The 24,290-nt window shown below is 47.0% G+C and overlaps 1 protein-coding gene across 19 annotated transcripts in view; it reads left to right on the top strand.

Moving 5' to 3' along the window:
- PPIP5K2 (diphosphoinositol pentakisphosphate kinase 2) overlaps positions 1-24,290 on the top strand; it is a 203,389-nt gene that overhangs the window by 113,215 nt on the left and 65,884 nt on the right. For all 19 annotated transcript variants that reach the window (XM_073677700.1, XM_073677710.1, XM_073677756.1 and 16 more), the window contains 8 exons: positions 12,980-13,134; positions 13,355-13,456; positions 13,874-14,035; positions 15,771-15,892; positions 16,631-16,732; positions 19,540-19,626; positions 23,123-23,198; positions 24,143-24,252. In XM_073677700.1, the coding sequence (XP_073533801.1) occupies positions 12,980-13,134; positions 13,355-13,456; positions 13,874-14,035; positions 15,771-15,892; positions 16,631-16,732; positions 19,540-19,626; positions 23,123-23,198; positions 24,143-24,252 (916 nt within the window). The remainder of the gene's footprint in view (positions 1-12,979; positions 13,135-13,354; positions 13,457-13,873; positions 14,036-15,770; positions 15,893-16,630; positions 16,733-19,539; positions 19,627-23,122; positions 23,199-24,142; positions 24,253-24,290) is intronic.

Raw genomic sequence — 24,290 nt, 5'->3', positions numbered from 1 at the left:
TCCAGGAACAGTGTCTGCAGGTGGCACCATTGCTTCTTCCGCTGTTGCAAGCCAATCCCCTGTCCATGGTGCATGCGAAGATGCCTCCTGCCCTGCACCTGTCGTTGCGCACTCTCAAGTAGCAGCATCAGGAAGCACGTCCATGTCCTTGTCCCAGCGCAGCGTTCAGTTGTCCATACCCCAGTCCTTGGAACGCAAGCGCAAATATACAGCCAACGCCCCACAGGCCACAGTACTAAATTCTCACATTTCATGACTGCTTGCGCTCGAAATGTTACCTTTTAGGCTCGTTGAGATGGATGCATTTCGCAACCTGATGGCGGCAGCCGTCCCTCGGTACTCTGTCCCCAGCCGCCACTATTTCTCCTGCTGTGCCGTCCCCACATTACACAAGCACGTGTCCCAAAACATTAGCTGTACCCTCATCAACGCAGTTATCGGGAAAGTCCACCTAACCACAGACACGTGGATAAGTGCTTGTGGGCAGGGATGGTACATCTCGCTGACGGCACACTGGGTTAACATAGTGGAAGTAGGGACCCAGTCGGACCTTGGGACGGAACACGTCCTCCCGACGCCAAGCATTGCGGGCCCTAGGCCAATCAGGGTTGCCCCCATGGTCTACAACTCCTGCACCTCATCCTCCTCAGCCTCCTCCTCTTCAGCCTCCATCTCTGAAATGACCACATCAGTCACAATCTGGAAGCACTGCCTCGGCCAAGCGGCAACAGGTTGTGCTGAAGCTAATATGCTTGGGTGACAGCTCTGAAAGAGCAGGCAGATCTGTGGCTCACACCGCTGAACCTACAGCCAGGCATGGTCGTGTGTGACACTGGCCGGAACCTGGTGGCGGCTCTGAGGCGAGGCGAGCTCACGCACGTACCATGCCTGGCCTATGTGCTTAACCTCGTAGTTCAGCGTATTCTCAAATCCTATCCGGATCTGCTTGTTAAAGTATGCCGCCTGTGTGACCATTTTAGAAAGTCAGCTACAGCTTCCGTCACCCTTGCCGTGTTTCAGCACCGTTTGCAGCTTCCGGCTCACAGACTGGTGTGTGATGTCCCCACTCGTTGGAACTCTACACTGCAGATGTTGGGAAGGATTTGTGAGCAGAAGAGGGCAGTTATTGACTACCAGCTTCAACAAGGCCGTCTGTATACAGTTCAGACTCCACACATAAGACCTCAGGAGTGGACATGGATGTCCGACATATGTACCATCCTCCAAAACTTTGACGACTCCACCAAGATGGTGAGCCACGATGATGCCATAATTAGCATCACCATCCCGCTTCTCTGTCTTCTGAAACGCTCTCTGCTCACACAAAGGATGCATTGCAGGCAGAGCACGATGAGATGGAGCAAGGAACCATACAGGGTGATTACACACAGCCAAGCCTCATCTCATCCCAACGTGGATTGGGTGACAATGAGGAAGAGGAGGAGGAGGAAGGACAGGAGCTAGTTTCATGCACTATAGATGGTACTACCTGCACAGCTGTCATACCGTCTGTTCAGCGTGGATGGCCAGAGGACAGAGAGGAGGAGGAGAGCATGGTCAGTCATCCTCTTTGTGAGGACATGGAAGTCTTGCCTGTTAGTAGTCTGGCACGCATGGCTGAGTTTGTTACGCTGCCTTTCCTATGACCCTCGCGTTCTCAAAATTTTTGGTGACAGTCATTACTGTTTGGTGACACTTCTGGATCCACACTACAAGGAGAACTTTATATCTCTTATTCCTGAGGCAGACAGGTCTACAAAAATGGGGCTGTACCAGAAGGCCCTTGTTGCGGGACTATTAAAAAAAAATTCCCATCTGAAAACGCTGGCGGCAGAGGGCACACTTCTTTGGACAACCAAGGAGTACAGGCGAGAGAGACGCAACTTCAATCCAGCAGAGGCAGGTGAACACTGTCAAAGTTCTGGGAGAGTATTCACAGGCCCTGAGGCGCAGGGTACTCTCACAAGGAGTGCAAAGTTTGGGAAGATGCTGAGGGAGTACCTTGCCGACCGTACCAACATCCTCCGTTATTCCTCTGTGCCTTGTAATTATTGGGTATCCAAGCTGGATAAGTGGAATGAACTGGCTCTCTATGCCTTGGAGGTCCTTGCCTTTCCTGCCGCGAGCTTTTTATCAGAGCGGGTTTTTAGTGCTGCTGGTGGAATTATAACTGATAAGTGCTTCCGCCTGTCAACTGAAAATGCTGACAGGCTGACTCTTATAAAAATGAACAAGGGATGGATTGGGCCAGACTTCTCAACACCACCGAATGATAGCAGCGTAACATAAACTCAAATCCAGTGTCTTTTCTTGGGAAGTGTATTCCCATGCACCTTTTCACACCCACACATGGGTATGCGCTTCCTGATTTTGGCTATTTGTTCTTGTCCTTCTCCTCCTCATCCTCCACCACCATATCACCAGGGAGACCGTGGTCTGTGATACAACACCCACAAAAATTTTTTAAAGGGTGTTTATGATGCCCGTAAATTTTTTTTTTTTTTTTTTTATAGAGTATGTTCATGTATACCCCCCATGGGTAAATGTTTGTCAGCCCATACACTTAGTGCATGGGCATTACAAGTATAGGAGGCCCACTCCTTTCTAATGGGAACATTTTTTTTGAGGCCCTCCTCCACGTCTCTTCCAAGGGGCATTGAAGTGCCTCAAATTTTTGGCAGCCCTTGCATTCACTGCATAGGCCAACACTATGGGAAACTCTCTCCTTTCTAATGGGAATTTGTCGTTACTGTGGCCCTGCACTATGTGTCTTTAATTTCTTAGTGGAGTTTTTCCTAAATTTGGTCAGCCGTTGGACTCACTGCATACCCTATAACTGTATAGTAGACTCCCTCCTTTCTAATGGGAACATGTCGTACTTGTTACTGTGGCCCTGCTCCTTGTGTCCTTAAATTCTTAGTGTGGTTTTTCCCAAATTTTGGCAGCCCTTTTAGTCACAGCATGGGCATTACCACTATGTGTCTATCAGAGACCCTCCATCATCAATGAAGCAAGATGTGTCTGATGATGTGTCACACACCACATTGCCAGATAAGGTTGTAAAATGTTAAAATGACATTTCCCGGTGAATGCATTTGCCTTAAAAAATAACGTAAAAAAAAACAGTAGGATCTTTCTTTAGTATAAAAACAGAGTCGCCAATGTAACCTCAATGTAATCACATTGTTCATCTGATGCACCACCTCCTCCTCCATCTCCGAAATGACCACATCAGTCACAAGCTGAAAGCACTGCAGCACTGCCTTGGCCAAGCGGCAACAGGCTGTGCTGAAGATAACATGCTTAGGTGACAAACCGCCCAGTGCTGCAGAGTTGTTGAAAGCTGTAACACAGCAGCCTGATCTGTGGCTCTCACCGCTGAACATACAGCCAGGCATGGTCATGTGTGACAATGAGCGGAACCTGGTGATGGAGAAATGACAGCCGGAGTAGATACGGTTTCCCTCTTTGCCAGTCCTTTCACCGAGCTAAAGAATATGGCTGTGGTGAAATACAACTTCCACTGAGAAACTGTTTCAGATTGAAAAACATTGGGCCCACCAGAGGATTTGATTCTGAGCGCTCACCTTTCTCCCCCGCTCAAGAGCCCCATAGCAGCTACAAAGTTAGTGCTATCATGAATTCTCCTGATGTAGAAGCCAGGGCACACCAGAGGATCCTCTGGTGGGACCGTTCAACCCTGCCGAAAAGCTGTCCTGGCTAAGAAAAGTGTGTGGGAAGGTTCCCGGACACTCTATGGCTGCTTTTTTACTGAGGTGGAAACACACGCAAACATGGGGAGAACATACAAAATGCTTGCAGATGTTGTCCTTGCTGGGATTTGAACCCAGGATCACAGCGCTGCAAGGCTTCAGTGCTAACCACTGATCCAATGTGCTGCCGTTCACCCTCTGATATCTAACAGGCTGGAGAAACTTGCACCTACTGCCACTCTATCTTCAGCTCATTTGTGAGAAACTAATGTATTTGGGCAGCCACTCAGTCTACCAAATAAAATTTCTGAGAGGGAAATTTGGGAAGGCTTCGCTGTAACGGGTCTGGGAGGCGGAACCTCTGAGCTACTATACAAGGGGGCGGTCCTTGTAAGGGAGCGGGTGGCGACCAGGGAAGACGGGCAGGCAGTCACAGCAGGTGACCGGGACAGTCTCTGGGTGAACGGGCTGGAGGTCACGGCAAGTGACAGGGGCAGTCTCTGGATGAACGGGCAGGAGGTCACGGCAAGTGACCGGGGCAGTCTCTGGATGAACGGGCAGGAGGTCACGGCAAGTGACCGGGGCAGTCTCTGGATGAACGGGCAGGAGGTCACGGCAAGTGACCGGGGCAGTCTCTGGGTAAAGGGTAGGTACGACCTGTGATGGCAGAGCCTCCAGGTAGGCTAGCAGGCAGATGGTTGATGTGTGCTCCCAGGTGAGCAAGCGAGAGTCTCTGGAATGGCAGCTGGTCACAGCACGTGACGGCGGAGCCTCCAGGTAGGCTAGCAGGCAGGTAACAGGTGTGCGCTCCCAGGTGAGCGGGCAGGAGTCTCTGGAATGGCAGGTGGTCACAGCACGTGACGGCGGGGCCTCCAGGTAGGCTAGCAGGCAGGTAACAGGTGTGCGCTCCCAGGTGAGCGGGCAGGAGTCTCTGGAATGGCAGGTGGTCACAGCACGTGACGGCGGAGCCTCCAGGTAGGCTAGCAGGCAGGTAGCTGATGTGCGCTCCCAGGTGAGCGGGCAAGCTGGTCCATAGACAGACTGACAGGAGTTGGAGGGCAGACCGTCGGACCTCAGGCTAGCAGGCAGGTAGCAGAGGAGCGCTCCCAGGTGAGCGGGCAAGCTGGTCCTTAGACAGACTGACAGGAGTCGGTAGGCAGACCGTCGGACCTCAGGCTAGCAGGCAGGTAAGTAGAATATCAGGCAGGAATCAGACAGCAAACTGGCAGGAATCTGGCAGGTAACTGGCAACGGGACCTGAGGGCTGAAGCAGAGTAGTGAACAGTGCAACAACATTGCTCGGGCACCTCCATTTTGGAGGAGGTGCCTTATATATGGTGAAGTCCTCCGGCCATTGGCCGGGGACTCCTTAGGACGGCGCGCGCGGCCCCTTTAAGAGGGAGGGAGCGCGCGCGCCCTAAGCACAGTGGCCGGGAAGGAGCGCGCGCTGCCAGCAGAGCGGGAGGAGGACGCCGGGCTCGGAGCAGAGGGGTGAGGGGAACAGCGTCCCTGCCTAGCAGAGGGCAGGGACGCCGGCGCTACTGTACCCCTCCCCCCCTTTAGACCCCCACTTTTTTAGGCCAGAGAGAAATTTAGCTAGGATGAGAGGGGCATGGATGTTCTCCCGGGGCTCCCACGTTCTCTCTTCAGGACCAAACCCCTTCCAATCTACTAGAAAAAAGGTCTTCCCTCTTACCCTTTTGGTGGCCAGAATGTTCTCTACCTCAAATTCGTTTTCAGCGGAAACCGGAGCAGGAGGCGTACCTGTAGACTTGGAAAAAGAGTTAAGTACCACAGGTTTGAGGAGAGATACATGGAAGGAGTTAGGGATCCGCAAGTTGGCCGGGAGTTTCAATTTATAGGCCACCGGGTTGATCTGACTGATGACCTCCAGAGGACCGATGAACCGAGGCCCTAACTTATAGGAAGGAATCTTGAGCCGGACATACTTGGACGAGAGCCAGACCTTATCTCCTGGACGGAATTGAGGAGGATCCAGACGTTTTTTGTCAGCATGTCTTTTCATACGCTCGGATGACAGAAGGAGTGCGGATCGGGTACTCTCCCATATGGAGGAAAATTTGTTAACAAGAGATTCCGCAGCCGGATTGTCCACCGAGGTGGAGACGGGAAATGGGATCCGAGGATGCTGACCGAAGACAACAAAAAACGGGGATTTGGAGAAAGATTCGCTCTCGTGATTGTTGTAAGAAAATTCGGCCCATGGCAGGAGATCCACCCAGTCTGAATGGTGGGCATTAACGAAGTGCCGGAGGTAACTGATCAGGTTCTGATTGATCCGCTCCACTTGACCATTAGACTGTGGGTGGTAAGCGGAGGAGAAGTCCAGGGTGACGTCTAGCAGTTTACAAGTGGCTCTCCAGAAGCGTGAGGTGAACTGTACCCCACGATCCGACACGATGTGGAGGGGCAGGCCATGAAGACGGAAGATGTGGCGGATAAAGTCTTTAGCCAGCTCGGGTGCAGACGGGAGGCCTGGCAGGGGAACGAAATGAGCCATCTTGGAAAAGCGGTCAGCGACCACCCAAATGACCGTACAACCGGCAGAGACGGGGAGATCAGTTATAAAGTCCATTGCTATATGCTGCCAGGGGGCAGCAGGTACTGGGAGCGGAAGGAGGCGACCGGCTGGCAGATGTCTCGGAACCTTGTTGCGGGCGCAGGACACACAGGCAGAAACAAAGTCTATTACGTCCTTGTGCAGGGTAGGCCACCAGTAGTGCCGGGTAATAAGCTGGAGGGTCTTTTTCTGACTGGCGTGGCCAGCTAGTTTAGACGAGTGACCCCAGTGTAGGATCTTCTCCCGATCAGGTACTGATACGAACGTCTTACCGGGAGGGAGACGATTTAGACTCACGGGAGCCACCTGCATTACTCTGGCGGGATCGATGATGTGTTTCGGTTCCTCCTCGAGATCAGACACCAGAAAGGATCAGGACAAGGCGTCCGCCTTGATGTTTTTGTCAGCCGGGCGAAAATGAAGAATAAAATCAAAGCGAGCAAAAAACAAGGACCACCGAGCTTGGCGCGGGTTAAGTCTCTGGGCATGCTGGAGGTAAGCCAAGTTCTTGTGATCAGTGTAAATTATTACCGGATGAAGAGCCCCTTCGAGCAGGTAACGCCACTCCTCCAATGCCAGCTTGATGGCCAATAACTCTCGATCTCCTATGGAATAGTTGCGCTCAGAAGAGGAGAAGAGTTTGGAGAAGAAGCCACAAGTTACCATTCTCCCGGAAGATGATTTTTGGGTAAGTACCGCTCCGGCTCCAGAGGAGGAGGAGTCAACCTCCAGGAAGAACTGCTTGTTGCCATCTGGGCGATGCAGCACCGGGGCGGAAGAGAAGGCCTGTTTTAAGGAAAGAAAGGCCTCCTCTGCTTCGGGCGGCCACTCTCTGGGATTAGTGCCCTTACGGGTGAGCGCGGAAATTGGGGCAGTCTGGGAAGAGAAGTGCGGAATGAAGAGGCGGTAGTAGTTGGCGAAGCCCAGGAACCGCTGAATGGCCTTCAACCCCTCCGGTCGGGGCCATTTCTCGATGGCAGACAGTTTCTCTGGATCCATTCGAAGGCCGGTCTGAGAAATAATGTAGCCCAAAAACGGAAGCGAGGTCTGCTCAAAGAGGCACTTCTCATATTTAGCGAAGAGGTGATTCTGCCTGAGCCTGAGCAGGACCTGACGAACGTCTCTCTGGTGAGTCTGGAGATCCGGAGAGAAGACCAAGATGTCGTCCAGGTACACCACTACGCAGGAGTAGAGAAGGTCCCGGAAGATGTTATTGACCAACTCTTGAAAGACGGCAGGAGCGTTACAGAGACCAAAGGGCATTACCAGATATTCATAGTGGCCGTCCCGGGTGTTGAATGCAGTCTTCCATTCATCCCCTTGACGGATACGGACCAGGTTGTACGCCCCACGGAGGTCCAGTTTGGTGAAGATTCTAGCCCCCCTCAGACGATCAAATAATTCTGGAATGAGCGGAAGGGGGTACTTATTCTTCACCGTGATCTGGTTAAGGCCTCTATAGTCTATACAGGGACGGAGAGAGCCGTCCTTCTTTTTTACGAAAAAGAAGCCTGCTCCCGCCGGGGAGGTAGATTTCCGGATGAATCCCCTGGCCAAATTCTCCTCAATATATTCGGACATCGACCGGGTCTCAGCAGCGGACAATGGGTAAATACGCCCACGGGGAGGCGTAGTACCGGGTAACAGGTCGATAGGACAGTCGTATGGTCTGAGGGGGTAATGTCTCTGCCTCCTTTTTATTAAATACATCAGCAAATGACCAATAGGGAATCGGAAGTCCAGGTAGATTAGTTGGGGTAGGAGAAGGACGGGCGGGATGAACAGGAACTAAACAAGTCTTATGACAGTCCTGTCCCCAGCGAAGGACTTCTCCGGTCTGCCAGTCAAGCACGGGTGCATGTCTCTGGAGCCAAGGTAGACCTAGTAAGAGGGCGTGAGAGAGTCCAGGCAGAGCATGAAAAGAGATGCTCTCAGAATGCAGCATTCCCACCTGCAGAGTTACGGAATCGGTGATGAGTTGGATGGGACGTGGTAAGAGGCCCCCATCCACAGCAGCGACAGATAATGGTATAGCCAGAGGTTTGGTGGGAATGCGGTATTTTTCTACCAGGGCCTGTGAAATAAGATTCCCGGCCGCTCCAGAGTCAAGTTGGGCTAGTTCGAAATAACGATTCTCCCCGCAGATAATTGAGACTGACAGCAGCAGAGATGGAGAGGATTTATTCTTGTCTAGGTCGACCTCTCTGAGCGAACCTAGACACAGGCGTTTCCCTTCCTCTCCGGGCAGGTACGGATCCGGTGCTCCTTACTGCCACAGTAGAAGCAGCTCCCCTCGGCACGGCGTAAGTCCTGACTGGTTTTGACCATCTTGGTCTAGTCGACCTGCATGGGCTCAGGAGAGTGTACTTGGGGAGAAACGGAGGGAGTGACTGATTTCTGAAAAGTAGGAGCTAGACGTGGAAACCTCCTCTCACGGGTGACTTCTTTGGCACGCTCCTGGAACCATAGGTCAATCCGGGTGGCAAGAGTTATTAGGTCATCGAGAGTGGTAGGAATGTCTCGACCGGCAAGTTCATCTTTAATACGGCCGGACAGACCCTCCCAGAAGACAGATACCAGAGCGTCGTTATCCCAGGCCAGCTCCGAGGCAAGGGTATGGAACCGTATGGCATATTGGCTCACGGTGAGACTTCCCTGACGGAGGCGAAGCAGAGATGACGCGGATGAGGTCTTCCGTCCAGGTTCGTCGAAGACTTTCCGGAAAGCCGTGAGAAAGGCAGGCAAGTCGGACACCAGGGGGTCTCCTCTCTCCCATAGAGGATTTAGCCAGGCCAGGGCCTCCCCGGTGAGATGGGACATGAAGGCAATTTTGGCCCGGTCGGAGTTAAACTAGTGGGACAGGAGCTCAAAGTGCAGGGTGCACTGATTTATAAAGCCCCGAGCCTGAGCGGAGTCGCCTCCGAAGCGAGGAGGTGCGGAAAGCCGGGGTCCGGGGTAGGATACCATAGTATTGGTGGGCAGCGGAGCTGCCGGATTGCGAGTCATGGCTCTAGCGGTGGTTGCTGGTGGAGCAGTCAGAGTGTCCAGGCGAGTATTGACATTCCGCAGGTGACCCAGGATGGACTCCTGTTGGGACCTCTGACGGGACAGTTCATGACACAGGTCCGAGAGTGAGGGAGCTTGGGTGCCACCGGGTTCCATGGCCCGAGCAAACTGTAACGGGTCTGGGAGGCGGAACCTCTGAGCTACTATACAAGGGGGCGGTCCTTGTAAGGGAACGGGTGGCGACCAGGGAAGACGGGCAGGCAGTCACAGCAGGTGACCGGGACAGTCTCTGGATGAACGGGCTGGAGGTCACGGCAAGTGACCGGGGCAGTCTCTGGATGAACGGGCAGGAGGTCACGGCAAGTGACCGGGGCAGTCTCTGGATGAACGGGCAGGAGGTCACGGCAAGTGACCGGGGCAGTCTCTGGATGAACGGGCAGGAGGTCACGGCAAGTGACCGGGGCAGTCTCTGGGTAAAGGGTAGGTACGACCTGTGATGGCAGAGCCTCCAGGTAGGCTAGCAGGCAGATGGTTGATGTGTGCTCCCAGGTGAGCAAGCGAGAGTCTCTGGAATGGCAGGTGGTCACAGCACGTGATGGCGGTGCCTCCAGGTAGGCTAGCAGGCAGGTAACAGGTGTGCGCTCCCAGGTGAGCGGGCAGGAGTCTCTGGAATGGCAGGTGGTCACAGCATGTGACGGCGGAGCCTCCAGGTAGGCTAGCAGGCAGGTAGCTGATGTGCGCTCCCAGGTGAGCGGGCAAGCTGGTCCATAGACAGACTGACAGGAGTTGGAGGGCAGACCGTCGGACCTCAGGCTAGCAGGCAGGTAGCAGAGGAGCGCTCCCAGGTGAGCGGGCAAGCTGGTCCTTAGACAGACTGACAGGAGTTGGTAGGCAGACCGTCGGACCTCAGGCTAGCAGGCAGGTAAGTAGAATATCAGGCAGGAATCAGACAGCAAACTGGCAGGAATCTGGCAGGTAACTGGCAACGGGACCTGAGGGCTGAAGCAGAGTAGTGAACAGTGTAACAACATTGCTCGGGCACCTCCATTTTGGAGGAGGTGCCTTATATATGGTGAAGTCCTCCGGCCATTGGCCGGGGACTCCTTAGGACGGCGCGCGCGGCCCCTTTAAGAGGGAGGGAGCGCGCGCGCGCCCGCCCTAAGCACAGTGGCCGGGAAGGAGCGCGCGCTGCCAGCAGAGCGGGAGGAGGACGCCGGGCTCGGAGCAGAGGGGTGAGGGGAACAGCGTCCCTGCCTAGCAGAGGGCAGGGACGCCGGCGCTACATTCGCTACTGGTACTTGGGGCAGTGCTAATACCATGGCGTTGTACCATAGTTTACTGGAAATATTCCAGACTGGTAGGAGGCAAGCAGATTCCCACAGAAAAGTACCAGCAGTAATGTTCAGGGACCCGTGCTTATAGAAGGCGGAGACAACACCGGGAGAAATAGTGGCGGCTGGGGACCGAGTATGGACACGAGGCATGAGGTTGTGAAAAGCTTCCGCCTCCACGAGCCTAAAAGGCCACATTTCAAGTGAAAGCTGCTTTAGAGGACTTCCTGGGAGAAATCACAGCTGGAGTAGATATGGTTTCCCAAGTCCTTTCACTAAGCTAAAGAATATGGCTGTGGTGAAATACTACTCGGCAAAAAAAAGCTGTGGACTGGCTCCGTACCGTCCCTGGCCACATTCACTTGACCACGTGTTTGTGGGTACGCGGTCCTTCCCAGTAAGTACACTGGAGAGGGCACGGGTAATGTTGTGGGACCCGTGCTTGTGGAAGGCGGAGACGACACCGGGAGAAACAGTGGCGGCTGGGGACAGAGTATAGACACCCAGCCGCCGCCGGCATGAGGTTATGAAAAGCTTCTGCCTCCAGGAGCCTTAAAGGCCACATTTCAAGTGCAAGCAGCTTTACAAAAACTTGGCAGTATAGTATTGCAGCCTGTGGGTTGGTGGGTGGCTGGCTGCATACTTGAGCTTGCATTCCAAGTAATGGGGTAGGGACAATTGAACGCTGCACTGGGACAAGGACGTGGACGGTGATTGTTGCAAGTCTGCAACGACAGGTGCATGGCGGGAGGCATCTTCGCATGTGCTACGGATCACTTATGATGGGCACACTTTTAGGCAGTGACCTGGGAGTCCGAGATGCTTCCAGAGGTCTTCCCCATGCTGTTTCCTTGTATTTTCAGCACTGTATACATGTGTCTGATGATGTGTCACACACCACATGGCCAGATAAGGTTGTAAAATGTTAAAATGGCATTTCCTGTTGAATGCATTTGTCTTTGTTGAAAGCAATGCAAAAGTGCAAAAAACGCATCAAAAACGCTACATGTGAACATAGCCCAAAGTGTGGAGGAGTATTTTTGTTTTTGGTTATTTATTTTGCTTTATATACAAGTCATTACCCTGGAAAGGATGTTCCTTAACATATTTCCCAGGAAAATCCATTTTGGCTTAGTTTTTTTATGTTTTATTGTGAGTCCGTAAAAGTGGCGTAATACTCTGACAACGTTGTTGACAGCAGTGATCTGGGAGTCAGAGATGCTTCCAGGAGTCTTCCCCATGCTGTTCCCATGTCATTTGAGCACTGTTCCCATCGATTTGGGCAATTGTTCGGCCCTCTGCAGACCAACGGGGGGAGCCGTCTGAAAAATGCTCGAGTTTCCCATAGACTTACATTGGGCTCGTTGCTCGGGTCGAGCACTCGTGCATTCCAATTTGCTCAACCCGAGCAACGCTCGCTCATCACTAATCGTTGCCATTGTTCATTATTTAGCACAAAGTCCCCTAAAACAAAGACAAAAAAATAACCTAAAGGGAGTCTGTCACCCCAAAATCACTACTTAAACTAAGCCAATAGTCATGTAGGGGGTCTTGGCTCTATAAAAACCAAACCTTTGTTGTAATATAATATATATGCAACAAATCTCTTGGCCACGCCAAACGTGCACCAAGCACCCCAATTTGTATGTAAATAGATAAATAGGAGATGTATCTTTTCAATTCAGTGTTCTTGGTGCATCATTCACCCCCCTTCCCCATCCCAGTTGGTATGAACCACCATCTCCTGTGTTAATTATCGGACAAAGATGAACACAAAGGAAGGCGGCGATTCAGGCTAATTGAGGGGGCAGAACGCTGCACCGCATCTCATGACCATGGCAAGGGTACATGACCGCCTTAATTTCACATTTCAAACAAAATGCTTTTTATGCGCAACAAAGGTGTGGGTTTATATGTGCTAAGACTACTATGTGATTATGGGCTTAGTTTAAATGGTGATTTTGGCGTGATAAACTCCCTTTGGCCCTGATAAATCATTTGCGTACCCCCCTTTCCCAAAGTGTTTTAGTAAAGTGTGGACTTTTTAATTATGGAATTAATGTTTTATTAAGGTAGTAGATGACTGACAGCACGATGTGGAGATTTCAGTCGCTCCCTGAGCATGGTCAGGCTGATGAGTGCTCTGTGCGCACAGGATTTTCAGCAGGTGCAGTGAAGCGTCAGTGGGGCATTTCCACATAACGCAGATCTGGTGGTCCGAACCATCAATCCTGAGACTGCAGCAGATAACGTGGCGGAGTCATGATTTATAAGGCGGTCACACGCCGCTGACCTTTAGGTTATTGGCTTGTATTACAATCTGAAAGCTTTTTTTTTTTTTTTTTCAGAATGTAATTTAATAGAAGGTGAGGATCATGTGGAGGTGAATGGGGAAATCTTCCAGAAACCTTTCGTAGAGAAGCCGGTCAGTGCGGAGGATCATAATGTTTACATCTACTATCCAACATCTGCCGGGGGCGGGAGCCAAAGGCTTTTCCGAAAGGTGAGGATAACCCTCTGTTTCTGTACTGTCATGCCAGCTTGTCTGACATCAGACTTTGCTTACAGTCCTTCACTTACTTCATGTCTGCAGTTTCCATGTGTGTCAGAGTTTGGGGTCTGTGTGAATCTATTGGAGGTTAAACAGAATATGTATTCTAGCAGATCCCCACTCTTTCCCACTTCTGCACTGACCCCATTCCTGTGGTACTTTTGTTTCTTAGATTGGCAGTCGTAGCAGCGTATATTCACCTGAAAGCAGCGTGAGGAAGACTGGTGCTTATATTTATGAGGAGTTTATGCCCACGGATGGCACTGATGTCAAGGTATTGTATTAGTCTTCTGGGCTACGTTCACACCACACATTTCCTTATGGTTAGTGTGTGCAGGGAAAGCTCCCGATGTGCAATCCAGCACGTCCATAGGGCCCTATTGGCAGACAGGTAAAAAAAGCAAAAAACTTTTTGGCTTTCATCTGGCCAGCGTGTGTTGGGTGGGAAATGCTACTGAAATCGGTTAGTCTCCCCTCAACACGTTAGGAGCTTTTCCCGGATATATACGTCAAACAGGTCTTAAAATATGGTGTGAACATAGCTTTATCTGGGATAAAACTGAGCATTCCCCAGCTTATATGTAATGACAATTCCCGGGTTATTATATCACTCAGAATGGTGGCCCTGTGATGGGGGCAGCTGGTATGCCGCTGTGACTGCCACTCACTGTTTGCTCTTCTTCCTATGCAGGTGTATACTGTGGGGCCAGACTATGCCCACGCTGAGGCTCGAAAGTCTCCCGCATTGGATGGCAAAGTAGAAAGGGACAGTGAAGGCAAAGAAGTTCGATATCCTGTTATCTTAAACGCCCGGGAGAAACTAATAGCCTGGAAAGTGTGCCTGGCCTTCAAGGTGATTGGTCATTGTGTGGAGATGAGCCTGGTGCAGAATGTCTTATCTGCTGGTCAGGGTATCACATTATATCACATAGTGTCAGAGTGCACCCTCCACTCTAGTACATGGCTGCTGATTGCCGCTAGAGAGGACAATGAGAACAGCATCTCCGCTAGATAACTATAATGACATGGAGATGGGATTGAGAAACACACTCAGATCTCCAACTGTGATCTCCCTTATATCTAGTAAAAGCAATTATTACAAAGACGTGACTGACTGGTGGGGTTACATATTTACATAGGTTGAAAAAAGACCTCGGTCCATCAAGTTCCACCTTTCTCCACCAATTATACATTTTGTCACTAATTTAACTATAACCCACAATGTTATGTACTGGGAAAATCATCCAGCCCTTGTATAAAAACTGTTATAGTGTCGGCCATTACTGCCTCTTGTGGTCGGCATTCCACAGTCTGACTGCTCCTAATAAGTGCCCCCTGGTCCTTAGTGTGCCAGTCCTTTGTATTGAAAACCAAAAAGTAACCAACAATTACGCATTAACGGTCTTTCAGTAGGTCAGCAATGGAGATTACCACAAAGCTTTGTTGTGCGGGGTAGATGAAAATGTCTTGCACTGTCCGCACAGAATTCAGTCACACTTCTTCACATCTGAAGAATTCTATTTATATATTCTAGTAATACATTTTGGAATAAATGCCCCTGTCTTATATCAGTAGGTGAAGTAGCAGCCAGCAGCAGAGGTGTACTTTAAAGGGATTGTCCACTACAAGACATTCCCTTAATAATGAGCCCAATAAGGTGAGAAAATAATTGGTATTCACCTCCTTGGCCAGCACCGCTCATCCGTAGTCAGCGCTGCATTCCTCTGCATTTGGCCTGGTCAACTGCACTTCTTTAGGCTCGGCTGGGACAAAATGTGAACGCTGCTGCTGATCAGTGGCCACACATTGGCTGCAGCACTCACTTAAAGCCCCCCAGATATTCATCCCAGCAGACGGCAGGGAAATGCATTGCTGGCTACTGAGGAGTGGCACCAGTCTAAGGGATGAAGGGTTTCTTTTTTTCCTTACCTCCCTGGACACACGGCTAGACATCCCTTTTAATTGTTAAAAAAGCCCCCTTTTTCCCAAAACACTACTTTACGCCATTCCTCTGTTTTTTGTTCATGAAATGATTTGATAACTTGGCGATACCAGGTAGGAGGGCGTCCCTACCAATTTTTGACGGTGTCCAGTCATTGTTGACCTCTGTAAGACGTTGTAAGGACGCAACCCTGTAACAAGGCCACTGGTAACGCTCGTCACATATATTTGGGCATTTCTAGGAGGAACAACACAATGCAGAGGTGAGAAGATGATCCATAGTTAAATGATGGCGACAGGTCCTCCTTCAACGTGTAAGAATTAATGGAGGACCTGATGCCTGTCTGCCAGCATATCTCGTTAATCAATCCCAGCCTTAGGCCACGTGCACACGTTGCATTTTTACGTTTTTTTTTCTGGTCAGCTTGGTCACAAAACCTAAAGGGTTTCCTTATGTCAGCAAAGTGACTGAGAATCTTGAGGTCTCATACACATGTTGCTTATTTTTGACTTGCAGATTAAAATTTGCAGCATGTAAATTCTTCCAGCGTTTTTGCTGCAGATTTCACCCATACTAGTGAGCGGGGAAAATCTGCATATAAAGATTAGATTATTACATGTCCCTTCTCTTTATTGACTCTTGACAGCAAACTGTATGCGGCTTTGATTTGCTTCGTGCAAGTGGTCAGTCTTATGTCTGTGATGTAAATGGGTTCAGCTTTGTGAAGAACTCCATGAAGTATTATGATGACTGTGCCAAGATTCTGGGGTAAGATTGTGAATCATTTTTGTTTACCATTATATTTAATATTATTTTATCTTAAAATGGTCTTAAAGGGAATCTGTCACCAGGTTTTTGCCACCTAAACTGAGAGTATCATTACGTAGAGACAGAGACCCTGATTCCAGCGATGTGTTACTCACTGGGCTGTTTAGTGTAGTTTGGATAATCTCCTCCTAATAAGTGATTTTATTGCTAGAGGACTGCTAAATCTGTATAACCCTGCCCCCACCACTCATTGGCAGCTTTCTGATACTTCTTCTATTTCTTCATTATACAGAGCTCAGCATTCAGAGCACTGCTAGATCTGCAGCAGATAAAATAGGGAAAATGACAGTAAGCAGCCCAGTAAGTAACACATCGCTGGAATCGGGGTCTCGCTGATCAGCTCACATTTAGCCTTTATTACTGAGAGAGACACTCCCACAAGACAAAAAAATGGGAAACTTGGATCAGGCTGCAAACTGCATGTCAGGAGGTCTGAAAATGACAATCTCTTGTTTCCATGCACCTTCCTAATGTTGGCAATCTGACTCGCCTGGTGTTGGATCTTTTTAAATGTTGACCTGATGCAGAAATGAAATGGTATTTGAGTAGAACCCTATACAGTGACCGTGACATGGGTGCTTTGTTGTAATGAAATGAACTCAAAAGTAAAAAAAATATATATATAGATGGGTAAATCTATCTGTATTTAATCATTCCTTATCATCTTCTTTCTTTCAGAAACATCGTCATGCGTGAGCTAGCTCCTCAGTTTCAGATTCCCTGGTCAATACCACTGGAAGCAGAGGATATACCCATAGTCCCTACAACCTCTGGGACAATGTAAGCAGATACTGTGTTCAGCCCGTTTGTGTGTCTTGCTCACCAGGATTCAGCATTATATTGTCATCTCATCTCTAATATCAGATTAATATAAGCAGATGGAGAGTGGGATGATTAGTAGTGTCATTGTCCTATATACTTGTAGGACAATTGTGAAAAAAAAAATCCCTTCTCTATATAAATGTAAATAGGAGTATATTTGTTCTTCATAACATAAATATATTTATATTTAATATTTTTAAAATTAATTATCTATTGTTTCAGTATTTTTCAGGGGCCATCAGGAGGTAAGTATAATATTTATTTTTTATTTTATTCTTTTTTTTTACAGGTACTATGGTACCCGGGTCCGGAGGAGAGTCTCCTCTTCTCCAAACCTGGGTACCATCCACACATTGAAACCCATGGATTCTGCATCTACATATACAGTGATGCATATTCCATGCGTTCCAATGCAAGTCAATGGCGGCGAAAACGCAGCGCTTCCGCAAAATAATTGGTAGTGCTGCGTTTTTTTCCGCAATGATAACCCGCAGCGGAAATTTCCGCAGCATGTGCACAACACATGCGGATTATCACTGGGGAACATTGCAGACCTTCTACCAAGCGTTTTTTAAGCGTTTCTGCAGCGGAATTGCTTATGCAGAATGACAAAACTTCTTCATCTACTGATGTATGAAAACCTTGGAAAAGTTTCTCTCCAACTGCACTAACGGAGCTGCTGAATCTGCAGAACTTTCGCCATTGACTTCTTCAAAATGAGTAATGATCCTGATTTGTGCCAGAGATTTCGCAGTTGATACCAAGCACTGGCCTTGTACATTTCACATGTCAACTCTTTCCTGCACAGACACTTTTTTTTTTTCTCCCGCACCATTGAAGCTTGGCTGCTGAGACAGTTAAGCATACCTGGAATTCTAATCATTACATTTATTTTTCTTTAAACTAATAAAATATTGTGGTTTTCTTTTTTCCTTACTAGATTGTATTTTCCAATAATTGGAAATCTTAAAGGGAATTTGCTAGTGGGATCAACCCTGTTGTATGGGCATTCAAAGGAAGCTCAGATCATTGCCTGCCACATAGATCTTACCAGCTCATTTACATATAAGAAAAATATGGATTTCTCTGGAATAAGATATCGGATCACAGATATCTAGGTATCATTTTATTCTACTTTATATGACCTGCATCCCCATATGCAGTGCCGTGAAAAAGTATTCATACCCTGTGAACTTTTCTATATTTTTTTTTTGCATTCCACACACACTTACATTTTTTTTATTTGGATTTTATGTGACATAGTAACACAAAGTAGCAACAATTTGTGAAGTGTAAAAGAAATAATGCATGGTTTTCTAAATATTTTAAAAATATAAATCTGAAAGTTTTGATGTGCATTTGTATTCAGCCCCCTGAGACAATACTTTGTAGGACCACCTTTCGCTGCAATTTTTGCTCCAAATGTTTTGGGGTATGTATCTACCAGCTTTGCACATCTAGAGGCTAAAATGTTTGCCCATTCTTCTTTGCAAACTACCTCTAGCTCCTTAAGATTGGGTGGAGGCGTCTGTGAACAGAAATTTTCAAGTCTTGCTACAGATTCTCAATGGGATTTAGGTCTAAACTTTGAGCCATTCATACACATGAATATGCTTTGATCTAAACCATTCCATTGTAGCTCCTGCAGTATTTTAGGGTCACTGTCCTATAGGAAGGTTAGCCTACGATCCAGTCTCACGTTTTTTTGCAGCGCCTAACAGGTTTTCCTCCAGGTTGCCCTGTATTTAGCTCCATGTAACTTCCCATCAACTCTGACCAGCTTCCCTGTCCCCACAGTATGATGCTGCCACCACTATGTTTGATGATGGGGATGGTGTTTTCAAGGTGGTGGGCAGACTTATTTTTCTGCCACACATAGTATTTTGCATGTAGCCAAAAAATCTTCTACTTTGGTCTCATCTGACAAGAGCACCTTCTTCTACATGCTAGCTGTGTGCCCTACTTGGCTTTTTGCAAATTGTAAACAGACTTCTTATGGCTTGCTTTCAAAAATGGCTTTCTTCTTGCCACTCTTCTATAAATGCCATATTTGTGGAGTATACCACTAACAGTTGTCCTGTGGACAGATTCTCCCACCTGAGCTGTGTATCTCTGCAGTTCCTCCAGAATGACCATGAGCCTCTTGGGTACTTCTCTAATTAGTGCTCTTGTTGCTTGGGATGTCAGGTTAGGTGGCCGACCATGCCTTCATAGGTTTGCAGTTGTGCTATACTCATTCACGTTTTTTGATGATGAATTGAACACTGCTCTGTGAGCTGTTCAGACCTTGGGCTATTCGTTTATAACCTAACCCTGCTTTACTCTTCTTCACTTTATCCCTGACCTTTTTGGTGTGTTCGTTGGTTTTTATGATGCTGTTTGATCCTTAACATTCTAAAAACAAACACCGAGGCCTTCACAGAACAGCTGTAGTTATACTGAGAATAAATTACACACAGGTGGACAGTTTGCATATATATGACTTTTGGAGGCAATTGGTCACTCCGGATTTTATTTAAGAGTATTGGACTACGGGGGGCTGAATACAAATGCACGTCACAATTTTCAGATTTATATTTTAGTAAAGTGATTACTAAACCATGTATCGTTTTCTGGGTGTAAAATGAAAAAATGTGAAAGTTTGCGAGTTATGAATACTTTCAAGGCAGTGTAGACTGCTTAGGAGGGTTGATCCTACTGACAAATTCCCTTTAAAGCTGAAAGAATAATGCTTAAAATAATTATGGTAATGTTTCATTTTTAAGGATGGAGCTCCGTTGTGTAATTGCTGTAATAAGACATGGCGATCGGACACCAAAACAAAAGATGAAAATGGAAGTTAGACATCAAAGGTAAGCAGTTTATGGTGATTTACTTGGGTTAATCAGAGGCTATATATGTCTTTATAGACATTATCGTCACTGTCCCCGTTGGGGATCGCAATCTAAATTTTCTTATCAGTATGTCTTTGTATTGTGGGAGGAAAACGCAGTACCCAGAGGAAGCTATGCAAACACTGGGAGAGCATACATATGCCTTGCAGATGTTGTCTTGCTTGGGATTTAAGCCCAGGGCTGCAAGGCTACAGTGCAAAACACTGAGCCACCATGCAGGTTAATATGTAATGGCAAACAAAAGTAAAATGGAAAAAAAAGAATTGCTGTTTTTTGTTAATTCTGCTCCCAAGAAAGCAACGTTTTTCCTGCAGTTTTAGGTGTGGTACAAGGAACAATGCTTAACCCCTTCACTCACGGTCATTTTCTGTTCTTTCCTACTGTTTTTCCAAGAGCTATAACTTTGTTTTTTTATTGTTTTGTCAATATAGCCGTATGAGGGTTTGTTTTTTTGTGGGATGAGTTGTATGTTTGAATGGTAATAATAATAATAATTTTGATTTATATAGCGCCAACATATTCCGCAGCACTTTACAATTAAGTAGGGACATATACAGAAAATATAAACAATACAATATAACACATTTCAACAGATACAGGAGGGTTGAGTTCCCTGCTCGCAAGTTTACAATCTATATGGAAAAGGGGGACACAATAGGTAGAACATGGTCATCAGCCAGTATCTGTCTAAGGGCAGTTACCATGTGGTATTTGGTGCATAGAGGCTGTGGAGACAGATGAATACGCAGGAGCAGATTAACATTTAGGAGAGAACAGGGGAGAGTTAGGTTGGTGAGTTGAGGTGATGGGCTTGTCTAAACTAATGTGTTTTTAAAGCACGTTTGAAACATGGGGGCTAGATATTAGTCGGATCGTTTGGGGCAGTGCATTCCAGAAAACTGGCACAGCACGAGAGAAGTCTCGGAGGTGTGAGGTTCTGTTTAAGGAGGATGTTAGTTTTAGATCAGTTGCAGAATGGAGAGCACGGGAGGGTCGATGGATGGAAATGATGGATGAGATATAGGGCGATGCAGAACTATGGATAGCTTTGTGGGTGTGAGAGATTTGTTTGTATTGTATTCTGTGGTGAATGGGTAACCAGTGCAATGACTGGCATATGGTAGAGGCATCCGTGAAGCGGCCTGATAGAAATACGACCCTGGCTGCCACATTCAGAATGGATTGGAGAGGAGAAAGTTTGTTTAGAGGGAGACCGATTAGAAGAGAGTTAAGCCCCCATCACACTAAGCGAGATCGCTAGCAAGATCGCTGCTGAGTCACAAGTTTTGTGATGCAACTGCAACCTCAGTAGAGATCTCGCTACGTTTGACACTTAGCAGCTACCAGGCCCCTGCTGTGAGATCGCTGGTCGTGTCGGAATGGTCTGGACATTTCTTTGATCGTTGAGGCCCCACTGGGTAGCATGCGTCGGTGTGTTTGACACCTTACCAATGACCTTGTTGACGACTCAGACACAAACACATAGGCGTGCATCGTTATACAGATCGTTACGGGTCGCCGCATCGTTGCTGCGTCGTTGGGAAGATCTGACTGTTTGACATCTCACCAGCGACCACATAGCGACGCAGCAACGATCCCTGACAGGTCATATCGTTGGGATCGCTGTAGCGTCGCTTAGTGTGACGGGGCCTTTACAGTAGTCCAGACAAGAGTGAATGAGAGCGACAGTAAGAATTTTTGCATTGATTTCACCATATAGTGTACTGGAAAATGGGGAAAAAAATTCCATGTGCAATTCCACAATTGCAAAAAAAAGTGCAATTCCACAATTGTTTTTTTTTTTAATTTACCATGTTCCCTATATGGTAAAACTGACCGGGCAATATGATTTCCCAGGCCAGTATGAGTACGCAGATATCAAACATGTATAGTTTTATTTTTTATTTAAGTGATGGCAAAAAGATCCGAAATTTGTTGAAAAAAAGTTTTTGCTTTTGTCGCCATTTTTTGGGATCTGGGGCTGGGTGAGGACTTATTTTTTGCGCCCTGATCTGATGTTTTTATTGATGTCATCTTGGGGTAGATACGAAGTTTTGATCGCCTGTTATTGGATTTAAAAAAAAACAAAACTCAATTCTGACTTTTCTTTTTTTTTGTTTTGCTGTTTACAGCTCTGATTACTTTATATTTTCATAGATTGGACATTTCTGAACACAGCGATACCAAATATGTGTATTTTTTAATTGTTTGCTTTATTTTCAATGGGAAAATGGGGGTGATTTGAACTTTTTTTTTTCATATTTTTAAAAACTTTTTTTTTTTTCACTTTTTAATTTATTTAATAGTCCCTTTAGGAGATTTGAAGTTGAAATAGTCCGATCATTTGTGCTATACATAGCAGGGCTTCAACACTGCTTTGTATAGCAGAAATGTCAATCTCCTATGAACGCCGGCCACGAGCTATCCGTTCACAGGAGTATTGTATTGACCGGCCCAGGGGGGTGTTCAGCTGACCCTCGGCTATCATGACAATCCATCGGTGCCCCACGATCACGTCACGGGCATGCCGATGGGAGCTTTAAATTTAACAGGTACATGACAGCCTTTTTAAATCCGCTGTCCTGTGCAGTGAAAGATGCGGGCTCAGTCCGCATCAAAGTCAGGGACACAACATATGACGTAAATATACGTTGTTGTGAAGGGGTTAAAAAGTCATTATCAAAATTCTCAATTCTGGGGTAAAATCTGTATTCAGTGAAGACACTTTCCCATTACTGAGATAGGAGATGGCAGAATTTTGATAATGACTGATCAATTCTAGCAAAGAAAGAAGCAGATTTCTCTGATAAGATATATTACAAAGTTTCTTATTTTCACTTGTACTATTGATTTATGAAATAAAAATTAAAATGACTGTTCCTCTTTAGATGTGTCTACCAGCAAATGTCACCAGCAATATCACCTATTACTGGTTATGACTTGTATCTGGATGTTTTTGTAGATCCCCCTTCCCGTACTTCTGTACTGAACCGTCACTAGCTGCAGTATGAAGGACATTGTACAGCAGTGCAGAGTAGTCTCTGTATCTACTGCAGCTCCTCCTTCCTCTGCCCCTTCCATAGAGGGCTGCAGCATATAATCTCCTCTTTCTTTAAACATATTGGACGGATTGCATTTCTTTTTGAATTTCAGGAATTGCCTAATCTGTGCAGGGGATGGTGCATAGAAGCGCGGCAGTGGACAAAAGCTTTTTTGTATAACAGATTACATAGTTTCATATCTTTGCTTATACTGTTGATTGTGCAGAAAAAGCTGCTTCAAGAATAAATAAATCTCAGATATCCCCTTTACAGAATGCATACAGGGATGCATGGGGGTAGGAAGCTTACATACACTATGCGGGTGTATGTGATCATGTTTCATATTTTTTCTGGGTTCTCCTCATTTTCACAAAATGTAAATCTTTTTTTTTTTTTTTTTTTTTATATTTAAGGTTTTTTGATCTTTTTGAGAAATGCTATGGCTACAAGACTGGAAAATTAAAACTAAAGAAACCAAAGCAGTTACAGGCAAGTGATTTTGCTTTTAGTTTACTGGCCATATGTTGTGTATTTTTCTGTAAAGCTCTGTTCAACCTGCTATATTGATACGGATTTATTACAGGGGACCTTTCACTTGCTTGAAAAAATTGAATACTTTGTAAAAATCCCTGAGCTTTTCTCATCCTGCCGCTCTTTTCCTTTGTGTTGCTCCTCTTGAGTATAGAGATATTTTCATTTGTTTCTTCTGGATGTGAAATCTCTGCTTTGAAGTCCAACTGCTCAGTAGCATCTTGGATTGGTAAACTGCTTGACCAGCTGCTGAGCTGTGATTGTCAGCATCTGGGAGGGAAGGGTGTAAAAGACTACGCTCACAGGGGACTATGAAAAAAAAACACCCAGGTGGCCTGCAAAGTTGAGACTTCGCATACTGCACTCCAGAAGATACAAATGTGTATATCTGCTATGGAGTGATGCAACAGATTCAAGGAAACTGAGGGATTTTTACAAGGTATCTAACGCGGATTTTTTTTTTCTTTTATGAAGCGTCAGGTCCTCTTAAATGGAACCTGTCATGTCCTAACTACTATCTACACTGCCCCCATTGCTTTGTTAGTGATGCAATATGCTGCCGGCATCGCCCATGTATTTGAATATTGCTCCCGGGAAGCGCTATTATTGTGGGGCGCATGTGCATTTCGACATGTCTGGCCACTGGTCCCGCGCCTGTTCCATGAGACTGTGTGGTTTCCAACTTCACTGTGCACGTGCAGTGAAGCTGGTAACTAGGACATGACAGGTTCCCTTTAAAGTTGGGTTTGTGCCTGATGGGCAGAATGATGTGATCTGCTGGGAGTGATGGTCCATTTCCAAATAAACAGAGCCCATGGTACCATTGCAAACAAAGCCTAAAATATATACATACAGTATATTTCCTACAAACCCTTGTTAACATGTTTGCATATATTTACCAGGAGGTACTGGACATTGCAAGACAACTTCTTGTTGAACTTGGCCAAAATAACGATTCTGAAATTGAAGAAAGTAAAGCAAAGCTTGAGCAGCTGAAGACGGTGTTAGAAATGTAAGTAATGGTATAACCTCAAATGATAAAATTACATC

The sequence above is a fragment of the Phyllobates terribilis genome, unplaced genomic scaffold, assembly GCF_046119375.1.
Source record: "Phyllobates terribilis strain yellow unplaced genomic scaffold, ASM4611937v1 Scaffold_1__5_contigs__length_1240528914, whole genome shotgun sequence".
NCBI classification, from domain to species: Eukaryota; Metazoa; Chordata; class Amphibia; order Anura; family Dendrobatidae; genus Phyllobates; species Phyllobates terribilis.
Note: the sequence above shows the minus strand (reverse complement) of the source record. Positions and strands in the feature narration are given on the sequence as shown.